Source organism: Halictus rubicundus, chromosome 7 (genome assembly GCF_050948215.1).
Source record: "Halictus rubicundus isolate RS-2024b chromosome 7, iyHalRubi1_principal, whole genome shotgun sequence".
Lineage (NCBI taxonomy): Eukaryota > Metazoa > Arthropoda > Insecta > Hymenoptera > Halictidae > Halictus > Halictus rubicundus.
The window spans coordinates 8834758-8851558 of NC_135155.1; the positions used below are offsets into that span (position 1 = coordinate 8834758).

General features: G+C 43.5%; 2 protein-coding genes across 4 annotated transcripts in view; one reads left to right on the forward strand and one right to left on the reverse strand.

The window, feature by feature from the left end:
* Positions 1-16801, reverse strand: part of LOC143355583 (protein expanded) — a 143813-nt gene that overhangs the window by 17946 nt on the left and 109066 nt on the right. For both annotated transcript variants that reach the window (XM_076790532.1, XM_076790531.1), the window contains exon 5: positions 9373-9452. In XM_076790532.1, coding sequence (XP_076646647.1) covers positions 9373-9452 — 80 coding nt within the window. The remainder of the gene's footprint in view (positions 1-9372; positions 9453-16801) is intronic.
* Positions 2319-16801, forward strand: part of LOC143355592 (putative sodium-dependent multivitamin transporter) — a 66125-nt gene continuing 51642 nt past the window's right edge. The window contains exon 1 of one of the 2 annotated variants that reach the window (XM_076790546.1): positions 2319-2397. The gene's annotated coding sequence lies outside the window, so the exon portion shown is untranslated. The remainder of the gene's footprint in view (positions 2398-16801) is intronic. The other variant, XM_076790550.1, reaches the window with a different exon arrangement.

Sequence of the window (16801 nt, forward strand, 5' to 3'; positions counted from 1 at the left end):
AAATGGTTTCAACTATTAACTGGCAAAAAAAATTTTCCAAAAAAAGTTGTTTAACATTAAGTAATATGGACTAACCTGAAACCCCTTCGCGTTACGCTCATTTTTTATTTATGGAGGAATACAAGAAATCCTTTGAATAGCTTCGATCTGGAACTAATCGTTTTGGCAAGTTATAATATTGATCTAGCTTTGTGCAAAATTTCATGAGATACTTCGAGATGCTTTCGCCACAATTTAAGTTTAAATATCAACTTTCGGAATTTTCAGAAATGAATCGCGCTGAAGTCACTATTTGATGTTTCAGGTGATATCAGATAATAAAAAAAATGTGACATTCGTACATATAAAAAAATATTTAATACCAATTATTTATGTTAAATAAACAAAGTTTTCGTTCACTGGACAACTGTCGCAAAAATGCAACAGGTATTTTTTGGTAGTGCTCCATTGAACGCTATAAGAACGCTATTTATGTAAGATAAAAAAAATTGTTATTAAATATTTTTTTATACATAAAAAATTAATAAATCATATGAAATATTCCTAAAAAATTTCTCCTGGAACATCAAATAATCGTAACTTCCGCACGATTCACTCTTGGAAATGCTGAAAGTTGATATTTAAACTTAAATTGTGGCGAAAGGGTCTCGAAGGGTCTCATGATTTTTTGCACAAAGTTAGATCAATATTACACCTTGCCAAAACGATTAGTTCCAGACCAAAATCTATTAAAGGATTTGTTGTATGCTTCCATAAATAAAAAATGGGTAGAAAACAGAGATTTTCGATTAGTCCATGTTACTTAATGTTAACAACTTTTTACGAAAATTTTTTTTTGCCAAATAAGCGTTGTACCTGTGGCGATCTCTCCACAAATTTTCAAACAAATTCGTTGGATAGTTTCGTTTTTACAGATTTTTTGCCGCTTTTTGGTCATTTGGCACCACTGTGCGGCGTCCTGCGCTCTACCTTCTTGGATGGCCCGCGTGTACAGTCCCCGCTAAAATCGGGAGTCCTCGCGCGAACCGCCGGTATTTGCATACACTGCCGCTCAAAAGTATCGTCACCGCTCATTGTGCATTGTCCGTCTGTTTTGTTTCCCCGGTTTGTCAGAAACGTCGAACGGACCACTCTCGAGAGTGGGGCAAGCGCGTCGCGCGAGAACGCGATACGGTAATTCCTCGTTACGTGTGAAAACTTGGGGACCAAGATTATGGAACTGTAGAAGTAAACCGACTGATACGCTACTTCGAGAGACTTGAATTTGACTATAATGTATTTAACAACTGAGAAAGATTCTGTGTCCTTTTCAGTAGAAAGACGTATAATAGTTTTCATCGATTTCAGGACGTGACAATTTCTGGAATAATTCCACCGATTTTACAGGAACGGGCCACTGGGCTCGGTCCCCGATTAACAACGAACGACGGGAAATCAACGAGCTGCAAACTGTGAAATGCCACGTCAGATGTCGGGACATCGTGAACGAATCTCTCTGCACGGTATGAGTCCGTCCCGCGTGAAAGGTTGTAACTTGTAGCATATCAACGGGTCCGAGCTGGCCGCCGAACTAACAGACAGCGTGAAATCGATGACATACGAATACGGTGGTCGGTGGCCCTGCAGGAATGTGTTGTTGATGTTGACTGCCGCCGTTGGTTGGCGCCTGGCCTGTTGCCACATTGTAACGAGCCACGCATTGCATCGCGCATCGGGGAGAACGGTGATCGCCCACTTATAGGTGTTGCCACGGCGTGTCCTGTTCGCGCACACGCGCGCCGATAAATCACCTCCATTAGCAAGCGGTGCCATACTTCAATCGGCGCCTGTTATTCCGGACAATATTTCAATCGCCTACTTTTTCTCCGGCCGATATGCCAACGAGCAACGTGTTACAGATCGATCGACGCGACGCGACATCTCGCGCGCACCGGCACAAGCGATTCCAAGTAATGGAACACCGCTCGCAATGAGTTCTCCGGTGGTCTAATCAATTCTGTCGTTAGGACACCCCGTGCTACACCAGTCGCTAACAAACGAGCGAACGTATTCGAGTTACACAAGCCGATTCTCATGGAACGAGAGATTTTCAGCGAGAGATTGTTTCTGGACAAATATTCGGACACGTATTCTTTGTTATCGCACATCGTCCTCGTCGAAGTGTCGAAAACAGCACTCAAAGTTGTGGCTTGAAAACACATTTTTTGGGACTACGATATACAATGAATTCTCGATATATATCAACAATACGGGTCTTGCCAACATCGTGTATCGTCCAGGAGACATACCCGAGCCGTGTTATGTTTACACTCCTTGGCTTCGTGGCCCCTCGCGGGATATACATATCCCGCATGTAGTGGAGATAATGCCGTGAAGTTTATCATCCAGCCCGTGGCGGTATGTATAGAGAAATCAGTGTACTTGTTCGTTTCATATGAAATGTCGTTAGAGACTTTTGAATAGATCCTCCAAAAGTAACAACGATTTCAATTGTCGGCTAACAGATCAACCCCAGTGACGTTATCTAATAACTCAATTTCGAAATATAATGCAAACGAAGATTTTTAAGCTTCCTTTCGATATAGTACAATTATTGAATTAATAGACAGTAAGTGAAGCGTTAAATGGTCCACTTTCGGTGTTTTATCTGAATAATTATTTGTTTTTAATCCCACATATCTTAATATAGGTTTTTTACTCACCTTCGTATCTCGATCAAAAAACCTGCCTATCGCATTATTTGTACCGCTCGGTGTCAAACACCTTTCGTTGAAAACATTTAGTTATACAACAAGTAGTTCACGAGTAAAGGGCCTAGCCGAATAAGATGGTCAAAACTGCCCTTAGACGTTTTTCAATAATTAATGAACCATTCGAAAGCTGACCAAGAAAAACCCCTCTGAGCCAAATTTCAACCCCCTATCTTGCTCGTGAGGGTAGTTACAGGGTAAATTAGATTTTGAGCTTTTCCGTGCATTTTCCGCACTCTGATGCTTCCGAAAATTCTGAAAAAAATGTGGCATATTTTGGATCCTAAGACAGATTTTTGAGAATTTTTTCAGATTTTTTGGATGCAAACTGTGGTCGTAAAAAATGAAAAACCTCAAAAAAATCGGAAAAATGCAGGTTTCTCAAAAATATGAAAACATGCTATTGAGCTGTTTAGTGCCCCAATAAAGTACCATAACAGGCAGTGTCCTCAATTTTTTTTAGATTTTTTGTTGTGGGAAGTCTCTGTCAAAAACAAGAAAAACCGAATTTTTTCGACGTTTCTGCTATTAGGAGGAAAGTTACACTTGTTGATTTTATCGCAAGTATATATTAAGGCATTTTTAACGTTATTACATTGAAACAAGTAAGTGTTTGACCTCAGAAATATGTTTTAAGAGAAAAATAAATTCTATTTCGTGCGCTATATACCAGAATGTTCGCAACGTTTACAACATCGCCGGTTGGCCGAGCAGTCAAGGTGTCGGACTACGGAGCGGAAACGCTGGTTCGAATCCCGTCGAGGGTAAAGTTTTTTTTTTCCATACATCCTCTTTATTTTTTCAATTTTTTATTACATGGTTTATTCATGTGATTTTAACAATATTTTTTAAATGTTTTTAAAAAATATTGAGGTAACATTTTTAACTAACTTTTATTTATATTACTCCGATTTGACTTCGAATTTAATGATATTATTTTCTTGGATTAGGTAATAAATTAATATTTATATTATTGTGTTCGTCCACGATTTCCGCCAGATATAGAAATTGCTTGCGAAAATTGGTAAGATTCCGTGAAAAGAATTTTTAAATCTACTTCTGTCATTTCCGGAAAATCCAGAGTATCTACCGAGGATACTGTTTGAAATGGAGTCGTTTTGCAGTTCCAATTATGTCCAATTTCTGGAAAGGTTTCGTTGTCTACTTGTTTGTGTGGAAGCTGGTACTTTTGACCTTGTATACTATACATTGCCTCTACAACCCAATGAATTTTCGTGACTTTTCGGGAATAATTCGACACTTTCGTCGAAAGTTGAGAACGATTACCTTTTAAAGCAGGCATGAGAACTCTAAAACCAAGACCTGTTAAATGAGATGTAACATCTCGAAAACCTCTGTCGACAACACAAAAGTCTCCCCTCTTCATGATGGTTTTCAATCAAGTAACTATAAACGGAAATACATCCTCATGTACGTTACAATAAAGAGGAATGGCTAAGGCTTATTTGTACCTGATACCCCACTTTAAAAATAGTGGTAGTATGTAGCCCTTTTCTTTCAATTGGACAAAAACCAATACTTTGCTGCGTGTTATTTATTCAGAGTTCTTCTCATTTCCTCCCTAATTTATGAAGACGCAAGGCTTAGAAACCAGATTAATGAATTTTAATATTAAGAATGTTAGACAGGACCGTAATGAAGATCATATACAATTAGAGAATCGAGGAAGTGATAGATACTCTAAAACTATATTTACATATATTTTATTCAAAAATGTTTCTTAAATATTTTTAAAACATTAAAAAAATATTTTAAAAATCACATGAATAAACCATGTAATAAAAAATTGAAAAAATAAAGAGGATGTATGGAAAAAAAAAACTTTACCCTCGACGGGATTCGAACCAGCGTTTCCGCTCCGTAGTCCGACACCTTGACTGCTCGGCCAACCGGCGATGTTGTAAACGTTGCGAACATTCTGGTATATAGCGCACGAAATAGAATTTATTTTTCTCTTAAAACATATTTCTGAGGTCAAACACTTACTTGTTTCAATGTAATAACGTTAAAAATGCCTTAATATATACTTGCGATAAAATCAACAAGTGTAACTTTCCTCCTAATAGCAGAAACGTCGAAAAAATTCGGTTTTTCTTGTTTTTGACAGAGACTTCCCACAACAAAAAATCTAAAAAAAATTGAGGACACTGCCTGTTATGGTACTTTATTGGGGCACTAAACAGCTCAATAGCATGTTTTCATATTTTTGAGAAACCTGCATTTTTCCGATTTTTTTGAGGTTTTTCATTTTTTACGACCACAGTTTGCATCCAAAAAATCTGAAAAAATTCTCAAAAATCTGTCTTAGGATCCAAAATATGCCACATTTTTTTCAGAATTTTCGGAAGCATCAGAGTGCGGAAAATGCACGGAAAAGCTCAAAATCTAATTTACCCTGTAACTACCCTCACGAGCAAGATAGGGGGTTGAAATTTGGCTCAGAGGGGTTTTTCTTGGTCAGCTTTCGAATGGTTCATTAATTATTGAAAAACGTCTAAGGGCAGTTTTGACCATCTTATTCGGCTAGGCCCTTTAGACGGTACAGTTGGGCAACTCTGTGTGTCGACACTCGTTCTCAAAGGATCCCACCTTGACCAATTTGTGCCTATCTCGATTCCCCCTTAATCCATGCTAGTAGATAGGAGCGCTTCCTGCGAATGCCAAGTCTCTTACCTAATCTTCTCCGAGGAAGCTATCGAAAGCATAGTTCAATTAACAAGGCGAGTCATTGGGGAAGACCGTGTGCAACCATCGGCGCAGACACGCTTCTCAATGACATCAGGCACGTCTCGCGAAAGCGCGGAGGATACGAAAGAACGGTCATCGGCAGGATGGAAATCGAAAGTGTGACGTAGTAACCGAGCTACGTGCGCGTCGCGTTCCACAGTCACGGCGGATACGCGTCGTTTTTTCGGATGACAAAAGCCGAGTGTCGGCTCGATCGATTAGGCTCACGTTGAACCTTGGCCCGTTGGGCCCGCGACACACCGTTCGGTCGCTTATGACAAGCGGTAGAAAATTAATAACTTCTACACTAATTTTCGACCCGAGACCCCTAATACTTTGTTAAAGGAAACACGGAGGTATTAATCGAAAAAATACAATTTAGCTAAAAAAAAAAAATTGAAGTAATCTTTATATTTTTATTAAATATAAACCTTTGTGCTAGTTTTTTTAGTAATTATTTAGAAAGTACCACTCATCTCCAATTTTGATGAAATTTAAATACAGTCAAACCTGTTTTTGTGCGGTCGTTTTCTATGCTATTTTTTTTTGCGATTTGTTTTGTGCGGTTTTCTTTTATGCGATATATGAATGCCAACGGTGTTGGCATTATAACACCCTTGTAATGTTCCCACCCATGTTCAAAATGAGAAATTAAATTTTTTTAAATAGCAATAGCGACCCCCCTGTATTGCAAAAGGAAAAAGTTGTTCAAAATGTCTAGCTGCATAACATATTTAAATTTCATAAAAATCGGAGATGAGTGATACTTTCTAAGTAATTACCGTTTTTTATATTGTAATTTATTATCGTATAATTACTGGCAAACTTTTGTTTGAGAAATTTATTTATCAGATCGGAAATGTGTGAAAATTCGGAATGAAAATATAGGACAATGCGACGAGCAAAGATAGGCGAATAAAATTAATTGCTGTTCGAAGTACAATGTTTCCGGAAGTAGTGTGCAAGAAATCTGAGAGGTACCATTTTGGTACCGTTTTTGAAACTCGAATGAAAATTGATAAACATGTAACATGAAGAATTGGAAGAAATTGTTATGAAAAGGTTCAGTTTTAGCAATAAATTCATAGGGTAAGGGACCCAATTATTGTGCTCATATTAATTATACATATTTTTAAAGCATAGTGAATATTAAAACTCACATATGTAACATATATATTAATTGATTTTAATAAAGCAATTTAATATTCACTATGCTTTAGAAACAAGTACAATTAATATAGGCACAGTAATTGGTACGCCCACAGTAATTGGGTCCTTTAACCTGTACTAAAAATTGTGCGTAGTGATACGAATTACATTACCGTGCCAAGATTTTACGCCAAAATTTTTTTAGTTTTCATACTTCGAAAATTGGACTCTTTAGTATCGTCTCGAGCACTGTGCCGAAATTCCGCGCAAACGAATATCGAAACGGGGTTTTCCGAGAACCGTGTCGCGAGAGGTTCCGAGAATATGCATGAAAATCCGCGGGCTGTACGCTAATCGGCTCGCAAAAACTCGTCAACATCGAAGTCGAATAATCGGGATTCTCGTTAGAGTATTACAGTGAGATGATGGGTGGCTGAAAGAGAAAGAGAGAGAGAGAGAGAGAGAGAGAGGGGGGAGAGTGGGGAGCACGAAAGCGCCGATAGGGGAGGGGCCCAGTTTTAATAGCCGAGGACCTCTCGCGCCGCAGCAGAAAATCTTCGCGGTCGATGTTCCGACGAGATAAGCACGTAGTCCGGTAGCCCGGTTTTACCGGGCCAGTATTTATTGGTTATTGGTGTGGACCGTCATTAGCGAAACCGGGGGTCCCACCGCTCCGAGCAGATACGAAGATATCGCACGGGGCGGCACGCTCTGTCTCTCTCCCTCTCTCTCTTTCTCTCTCTCTCTCTCTCTCTCTCTCTTCCTCTCGCTCTTTTTCTCTTCCTTTCTGTTGCTCTCGCGCGCGCAGCCCTTCGGACGGGCCACGCCATTCGCAATTTCGAGCGGACGAGACCCGGTGTCCAGTCGATTGGACGCGTTCCGCCGAGTTGACAAATTCCTGCGGCCCCCGAGCCACGCCGCTCCGGGAAAAGCATCGAACCGGGAATCGTTGAAATTCCTTGGCAATCCCCGAGGTCAGCGTAGCGAGACGCTACAAGGACCGCGACAGAAAGGTACCGGTAGGGTAATTGTTCCGATAGTCGGCCATTTAACACGTTGAACGCCACGTCGATCCTATAAGAGTGGCACTACTTTTTATCAAGTTTAAAACATTTATTGTAGCACAGCCGAGTGAATTAAAATTGATTGGGATATTCTTGTTTGTTCCATCCGTACAAACTCATTACTTGATAACGAAGTTTGCACCTAAACCCTTTGCACTCCGGAATTTTGTGAACACCTGTCGCCTCAGCCTCTCGACATGCCAGTGCAAAGGGTTCAGTATATTAATCAGCATGAATGTGGCCGTAAGCTGAACAAGAATGAATGAAAAAGTCGGCATTTGAACTAGAATTACTGGCCCCCTTGCGACGTGATAACGTTGTGTTCGAAATTGTTCGTAATTGTTCTGTGTCCCGACTTCGATCGTCGTGCCTACGTTTTCCTTCGAGTAGCTCCAAGATTCGCGCGAATTGCGCTTCCGTAAATGAACGTGGTTTAACATTAATCATCACGGGGACGGGTGTTCGGGCCAGCGAAAGGAAAAGGAAAGAGCAACATCGGTGTCCGTGGTGGCGACGACGAGTTGCCGGGGTATATTGCGAAGCTACTCGTCTTGAAGAGGACTGCTGTTGTACGCTCGTTTAGCGCTACCCTCCGGGCAAAACCACGGCCGCCATCGTGCACCCGCGGATGGAAATGCTAATTTGACCGAAGAGGGCCTTCTACGCACCCTTCTCTCCTTTCGCCGCGAGCGAACCTCCTTCTTTTGCTCTTAAATCGTCCCTTTTCTCTCTCCCTCTCTCTCTCTCCCGATTCCTCCCGGCAGAACGTACCGTTCGAGAGCTCTACCCCGCTTCGAGAACATTATACAACCGCACTGAGACGTGTGTCACTGCGACGGATATTGCCGCAGTACAGTAATCGCTAGAGGAAAGTTGCCTAATAAGAAAAAAATTAGAAAATTTTGCATTTTACATTGGTTCTTTTTTTTTTGTACCGTTGAATAACCAAAAACCTGCGACCTCCCCAAACGAGAAATGCGTCACGGGATATTCATACTGAACTGACATTGTTTCGCAGGAGAATTACGTGACACGATATTATGGACATAAGCGAATTGAATAATTTTACGACACTACTTCCATCGTCACTCCAACTTCGTTTTGAGTGGCCAAGCATAACGTGTCGGCAAGGACGGATCACGTTTAGTTGACGACAAGCCTATCGGGCATCTGAATCATCTAAACCTGCGAATTCCTCAAGTGTGCATAACACCGGACACGGTGAAGTGACAATCGAGGTAAAGCGTGCTTCACAGTATACGCAGCACTTCGCCGTGAAGTCAAGGCTGTTGCGAGACATTAGGCTCTTCAGTGCGACATGAACAGTTTAGTGGCGCTTTCTGATGCATTACACTTCCGACTTAATTATGCCTGCGTGCTCAGGTTTCTTCAGCGTTTTAACTTAAATTAAATTAATGAAATACATCATTTCCAACGTTAGATTGTGCAATGTTCGTAAGCTCAACAACTCCTGTAACTTTGATTAAAAATGAAAAAACGAGAACTGTTACTCGGGTGATTTTTTTGTTGAACATTACTCTTCGTTGAAAGCCTGATTTTATATTATATAAAAATTAATTTTCATCGCAATGCATTCACTGTGTATATTGCCTTAGAATATTGTTACACGTTTTCGAGGGAACATTGTAATTAGTACTTACGTATGTGTGAGAACTTCGCCAATTCTTCGGTGCGTACTTGCTTAACTTATTTTCGGGATCAACGAAGAGGTACTCGCCGTCTGAAACAAATAACATAATGCATGGTCAGTGCAACAGTTCTCGATTGTCGACGAACTTGTTCGTACTAACGTCTCGACATAAAGAAATGTGGATTGTTCCGATCGATCATGTTTGATTGATTAGTACGGATAATCAAAGCTCTAAAGCAGAGCTGCTCAACATGCCTATTAGCGGGCAAGGGCGCCCGCCGATGCCCTTGGGCAGAGCTACGGGCAAAGCTACCGGGCGACTGACTTAGTGGAGTGGGGGGAGGCCATAGCACAGCCGTAGTTTGCCACGTAGCTGTGACAATGCGTGTGACAAATACACGCAGCGTTGCCCGCAGGGGCGTGGCTTCGTGCCCCGCGAGACGCAGAGCAGCTCTGCTTTAAAAGGTGGCTCAAATTGAGCGTCGTCGAGCTACATTTACCAAAGTAATCAGAGTTACCAATCGCAAAGCAAAAGTAGAACGGGAGTTTAAATCCGGCGCTCAATTTGGGCCACTAGATCGTGGATTAAACAAGGATGATCCAAGTTGCGTGGTGTTTGGTATCATTTCAATCAGAAAACTATTACGCATATGTTGGTAAAAGTTTCATGGGAAGAAAAATGTTTTGTGACTGTTTTCTAGCAGTAATGGGCCAAGGGAATAGTATCTGTAGATGTTATAACTGAGAAATTTGGTCCCGGAGTTTTCATGTATGTATATCGGGACGTTTTTTTTCTGTGAAACGTAGCCAGGTCTGAAATGAAGACGATAATCCAAGGAGAGATTCCTTCGAGTCTGGGGAGCGTCCTCGGAGGATCAATCTCCGTCAAGGATACAGTTTCGGGGTACGAGCGTTTCCGGTCGTCCCGGGCCGACTGACAAATTAATTTTATCGGCCGCGACGGTGTTCCTTTATTATGATCGCGGAGCAAATACAAGCTGCTCGGAGCCGGCGGGGTCCGCGAGATTCAGGGGTTCTCCTCACGGACGGGCCAAATGGGCCCGTACAAGGGCCCGCACGTACTCGTCCACGGTGCCCTGATATGGTCGCTGCGTGGAGCTCGGGGACCCATTCTCCTCGCTCGACTTTTTGCACGGCTGATGGCCCGAAATGCCGATACCCCTAAACGAGCGAAACAATGAAAGAGCTTGTCGGCGAGGAGATGTTCGTGAATGAGAAGGCCCCGAAACCTGTCCTGCCCACATGGGGCCAGACACTCGGGGACCGAGACCCTCATGGCGCGACAACGCGACGCGCTTTCCAAACTGGAACTCGATCTCGAAGAAGTTCGAACCGGGGGCCCACCCTTTCGCACTTAGCCATCATACGCTGGATCATAGCTAGATCGTTGTAACTAGATGTCATGCAATTTAACACGGTGAAGAGACTACAAAAGTTTAAAGACGCCGGTACGTCATCTTCAACTCTAGCAAAATTTTCAAGGGAAGCAAGATTCCGGAATACATTCTTTTCAACTTATTGAAATTATTGAAGGAAAAATTTTTACTTGGCCTCCGTTTCTTAAAATCACAACATTTTCATTACGGACGCTCGAAGAAAGAATTAAAAATAGCGACACAGAATATCCGCGGTTACGACGCAAACACAACAGTACAAGACACTTCGGTCGCATTGCGGCAAATATTGATACTGTTGAAGTGGCACTCGGAGCTACAGAGAAAATGTCGTCAACATTTGTGAACATCTCCTTGTACGTTATGAATTGCACATACCATGAATGTAGAAATGCGTTGTTTTATGATTTTGTTATTCTATACACTTACTAGATATTCTGTGATCACTACTGGTACATCTGCTTTGATTACAGTTTCAGCATTTCATTAATTTCTAATTGACAGTAGAAGTGAAATGACAACTGTGTACGAAAAGAGAGGTTTAAGAGTGGTTATTTATTTCATTATACTAAAAGGCAAAAAGTTATGAATAATTGTAGCATCATCTTACTCTTAACTAGTCACTCACTGGTACATTCACCTTATCTACTTTTGATGCTGAATGGTGCTGCAACTGTAAATTTTTGGTCAGACACGTGGTACTAGAATGGAGGTATGCACAGTGATTTCTCCATATATGTCGCCAAGGCCTGGACAATAAATTTCGCGGAATTAACCCCACTACCGCGGGGTATACCTCGTGAGGGGCCGCGAAGGTCGAGAGCCACCGCCGTCGAGTAGTGTAAACATAACACGGCTCGGGTTATGTCTATTGTTGACATATACCGAGAAATCACTGTACCGTGTTGTCATAGAGGTTGAATTAGAGGAGCACGGTGGTGGCTTACGGGAAATTGGGGATTTACGGTTTTGGGTACTGGCATTTCGCAACAACCGAGAACGAATGGTTGGCTCGCCGTTTCACAGAAGCGTCGCGAAAGTGTTTTCACGGAACGCATGAAGTCCCGGCGTGATCATGCCGTGGATGTCAGTGACCGAAACCGCTCGCCTCCCGTTTAGATCCCTGGAGCACCATTATCGGCGGGGCCGCAATAAAATATTGTTATCGTGACGCTCTTTCATCGGCAAAACCATAAACCGTACGTCAGGATACGTACCCGGCCGTTCCACGCGCGTATTGTGCACGCATGGCAAAGATTAGACCAAAAGCGAGGCCCACTATCGTTTTTATAACGCTTTCAAATTTTCCCGCATCGTTGCCGTTCGCAATGATTTGTCGACAGACAGTCATTCTGCACTCAGTTTCGCAAAATACAGGAGAATTTGCATATTAATTGAAATGAACGCCGGTGCAACTTTATTTTTACCACGAGAAGTCTATCTGTACCTGTATTTCTAAAATTATCACTGAAAATGAATGCTCGCACGAAGACCCGCAGTCCATTCGTTAGGAATGATGATTGCGAATCGTGTGCGCCGTTTCCTTCTGTGTTTTCAAGTTCTCGCAGTCGTTTAATGCTTTTAGATAAAAATTATTTCATGGTTCCCCTATCTTTATGCATAATAAAATTTTTCTACGTCAACTGCAAGATGTAGGAACTACGCGGAAAATCCTTCTCCTTTTAAATAACTTGAACAAGTTGATTCTGATGCATATTTAAATTCTTACTCCTGCTCGTTTTCGTCAAAAATGCATAAAATCCGCAGTCTAATTACAAGTGTACTGAATTGTATTTTTTTAAATTTCGTAGATTCTTCTTTGCCTTATGAATGTCAGAGGTGGCATGCTCTTTCTTAACACTAGCTTTACGTTAAAACTGTGGTTCAGTACACTACTGTCATTTTTTCTGTAGAAACGCAATGTAGTCACTTCTAGCGCACCGTAAAACTATCGTCATGTATAATCTTATTAATTTTAAAAAATTGCTACTCCCGTTTGGATGTACATTAATGACACAATACTTGTACTTTTGTTTCATCTAGATGGCCGCAAAGTGTCGGTGCAGATGTGAACGAAAATCGAGCGAATTTCTATCACTTTACATTTTAAAATCGACGCCTGAAAGCAATACAACCGACAACAAGAAAATAGTTGAAGAACTCGAAGGACGGCAACGTAAGAACGCAGCAAACAAGCAAACGCTTATTTCCTACAGACTCGACGAAGCCTCTCCCGATCATCGCTTCCGGTATGTAGAGCGAGCAGCGTGTCCGATTGGAAACTTGTGCACGCCGTTCTGTATAATATTTATTCATATTATATTCATCTGTATCCATGCACACACTCGCGCCTCCATACACGTAGGCCGGTATATACATACACACGGTGCGGAATCATTATGGGTTACGTTTCAAACATCTGCTCCTCAATAAAACTGCACGTCGTGAAGCCGGTCCGGGTAGTGTCGTTTGTGTTCGAACAGCCGCGCCTCGATTCTTCTCGACTCTCTCTGGTCCGAGGCCCCTTCCTCGCCTCTTGTTCCCCACTAGCAATCCCTTCCCTCCCCCACCCCACCCCACCTCTCTCCCTAACTCTGTGTCTTTCCGTCTTTCTCTCTTTCCCTTCGATACCTCGCTCTCCATCTTCGTCTCGTTCCAGCTTTCGTTGTTCGGACGGCTGTCTCTGTTTCGCGAGACGCAAGTAGGAGAGTCGAGGATTCTCGGACACCCTGTATTTAGCATATTTCGATTTGCCCGAGATACACCGAGAGCAGCCCGTCCACCTCGTCGACGTCCGGTGCCACGTGTGGCATGCTGCCTTTCAGACACGAAGGAGCGGATCGAGCCACATTCCGCGGTGGAGCCGGCCAAGGATGAAAGAAGAAGGAACCGGGGGGATGTAATGCACTCTCCGTGGTGAAGAGGCCCCAGCCCAGGCCCAGAGCCGGGACCAGCTCAGCCCGGCCCGGCACGGCCCGGCCAGGGCTCGGGTCTCGCCAACGTCTCTCCGGCTTTCCTTTCTGTTGCGCCTTCCTTCCCTTCGGACGCGAGCCAAGAAGGAGGGAGGCAAAGACAGAGCGACGATGCTCGAGCAGTGGGAGTACGTACCTACGAGAAGCCGGAGGAGGAAGCGAGGGGACGAAAAACGAAGAAGTGGAGAAGGACGAAGGGAAGAAACGGGCGAACGAGAGAAGAGAAGAAGAAGAACAGGAAGGTTAAAGCCGGACGGGAGAAGAAGGTTGGGGGTGGCGACCTAAGAAGGTCAGAACATCGTATTTCTTGCGAGCCGGCAAGAGTCAGCAGCGTCATTAAAAAGAAAAGTTCGAGGGCATTGTGGCCGGGCCGAAACTCCACGAAAAATGCGCCTCGGAATCATCGTCCTGCCGTTCAACTATTCCCGAGGATGAAAAATATTAAACCACCGAGACCGACCAGAAAGCGTACTCTTCTTCTTCTTCTTCTCTCTCTCTCTCTCTCTCTGGTCTTCGTTTCTGTTCTGCTCTCGCTCCCACCGCGGAATTATTACGAACGGCTCGGCGAGAGGCGCGTCTCTCAGGTGTCCTTGCTCGAAGGTAGTCGGCCCGCCGATTGTTTCACCTGTTCGGTCTCGGGTAACGCGGCCCGCCGACCGATTTTGCGATTCCACCTTGGCCGGGCACCGTTCGCGATCGAACCCGAAGAGATAGATCCTCGCCGCTGATCGAGAAAGTCGTAAGTCAGCCGGAGAAGTTCTTCTTTCGTTGCGATCTCTCCGTTCGTATAGCCGAGGGCACCTGTGTTACCCGAGGTATAACCCGACCATTACCGGGGAATGTTGCCCGAGGGCTAACCCTGGCCCTCGTGTAACCAACCATCGGGGCCCATGGGGTCCATCTTATCCCACTAGAGATTCCCTCCAGTCACGGACGAAGCAAGATCTTACGTCGTCCCGTCTCTCTTCCTCTCTCGCTCTCTTCCCTCGTCCTCCTTTTTGTCCGTCTTCAAACCATTCCTCCCGTTTCACTCTGTCTCGCTCCCTATAACTCGCGTTTTATCTCTCGCTCTCCTCTTCACGTTCTTTCATTGCTTTTTCTCCTTTCCTATTTCTCTGCACCTTTCCTCTTTCGTCGGCCACCCTTTCTCCACGTTTCTCTCTCTCTCTCTCTCTCTCTCTCTCTCTCTCTCTCTCTCTTTTTCTTTCCTTCTCCCTATCTCTCTTGTTTTGTTGATCGCCACGCCCAGGAACGAGGCTAGGCCACGTTCTTACTATTTTACGAGCACGTCAACAAAGACGCTGGAAAGAGAGCGACTCGGGAAAATCGTCGATTCCGGTAATGTAAAACTTGCTGTTGCTATTGTTTAGTCGGAGTTGCGAAAAGAATAGTCAAATTTGCTTTCTGGGGCAGTGCCGAACGTTTCAAAACTGTGGTTCGTAGAGTCATGCAAGTTACATGTCAAAGATTTTAAGATGAACGGTTAAAAATGGTGACAATTATAGTTTTTCATGATTCTCGGCGTATTTTTCTATTACTCGGCGACTCCGTCAATTATGTGGCCGACTGTATATGGAAACGCGCAGAAAAACCGATTTTTCTTATTTTCTATTGAGTCATTAACTGTAACGCAGCTCTGATCGATGCAGTTGTAAAAGGTGTATCCCCGAAGTAAGTTCGACTCTTTAATGCCCCAAATGTTGGCACATATTTCAAGAAATGAACAGACTATCTAGCGACAATTAATTTCAATAATAATTTTCGAAAGTCTACAGTCCACGGCTGAGAACTTTTTAATAGATCCTCGAACAGCAATGGCAACTTTAATCGTGAACAAACAAATCAGCCCCAGTAACGTAGTCCAACAATTTTCTGTATTATTTTAATATAAAGGCAGATGTCTAGGCTTCCTTCTGGTATAACACTGTTCTCGAAAAGCGTGTTAATAAGCTTCGTACTCATACGAACGCGAAGGAATTGGTGACGAAAAATCGTGACCTTGGAAAAGTGTACTCAAAACGTCCGTGGGTCTAAAGGTAAATCAAGTCAAGTTGCAAAATCGGCGATTGGCATCGAATCAGCCGAGCATATCGAGCAAACAACGAATATTTACTCTTCTAAGGATTCGCGGTTTTCTGTCGTCATGGAATTTTCGATCGCGGTTCGTAGAAAAAGAATCTTCTTCTCGGAGCTGAGACAGTTCGTCGTTGCGCGACTTGCCTTATGATCGGCGAACGCGAAAATGAAGAGAAAAAGGGTGGCGACGAGTGTTTCAGCGAGAAATGGTAGGAATCTGGTAACGAATGAGGCCGAAGGGAGAGAAAGAGTGAGAGAGGGGGGGGGGACCGTTCGTCCGTGGCAGGGATTCGCGCTTTACCGGATGAAAAAACCGCGAAGGAACGATCCCCATAAACCCACCGGTTTCCCAGAAAGAAACAATGTTCTCTCTCCCGTCCCGTGGCGCAGCGATGCGCCGTAACGGTAATTACACCCGTAATCACCCTTGATTGCTGAGAGAGGGTCCCGGTCTTCTTTGCCTTTTGCACTCGCTATCTTTTACGCGAGCGTCCCGGCTCCACCGGCACTTTTGCCAACGCCGGGAACAGAATAAGAAACCCGGGGGGACCGTCCACGAGAAAGAAGACGAAGACTTACTAGGAGAGAGCCCGTCGTCGGGGTGCAGAAATCGCTTTCGGAATGACAATAGGTGCGAGCTGCGGTGTACGCCTAGCGTTGCAAAACCTTCGACGACGGGCCTTCGTTTTTCAGGAATTCGAGGTTCGAGTTTCTTCGTGTTTCCTGCAACATGGTCGCAAAACGAACGACGGCGGAAGGCAGTCGTAATTGGAGCTGCGTCCACGAGATATCCTATTTCTTTTCTGTTCCGAACTTACAGTCCGTCAAAAAAGTCTCCGTACACCCCTCAGAGTGACGCAACTTTTTCAAAAGTTGCCCACGTGACTTGAGCTTTTTTTCAAGAATTTAGAAGAATTCGTTTACTCAATGGTGTATAAAGAAAATTTCACAAAAATTGTAATTGACAGGAATTGTG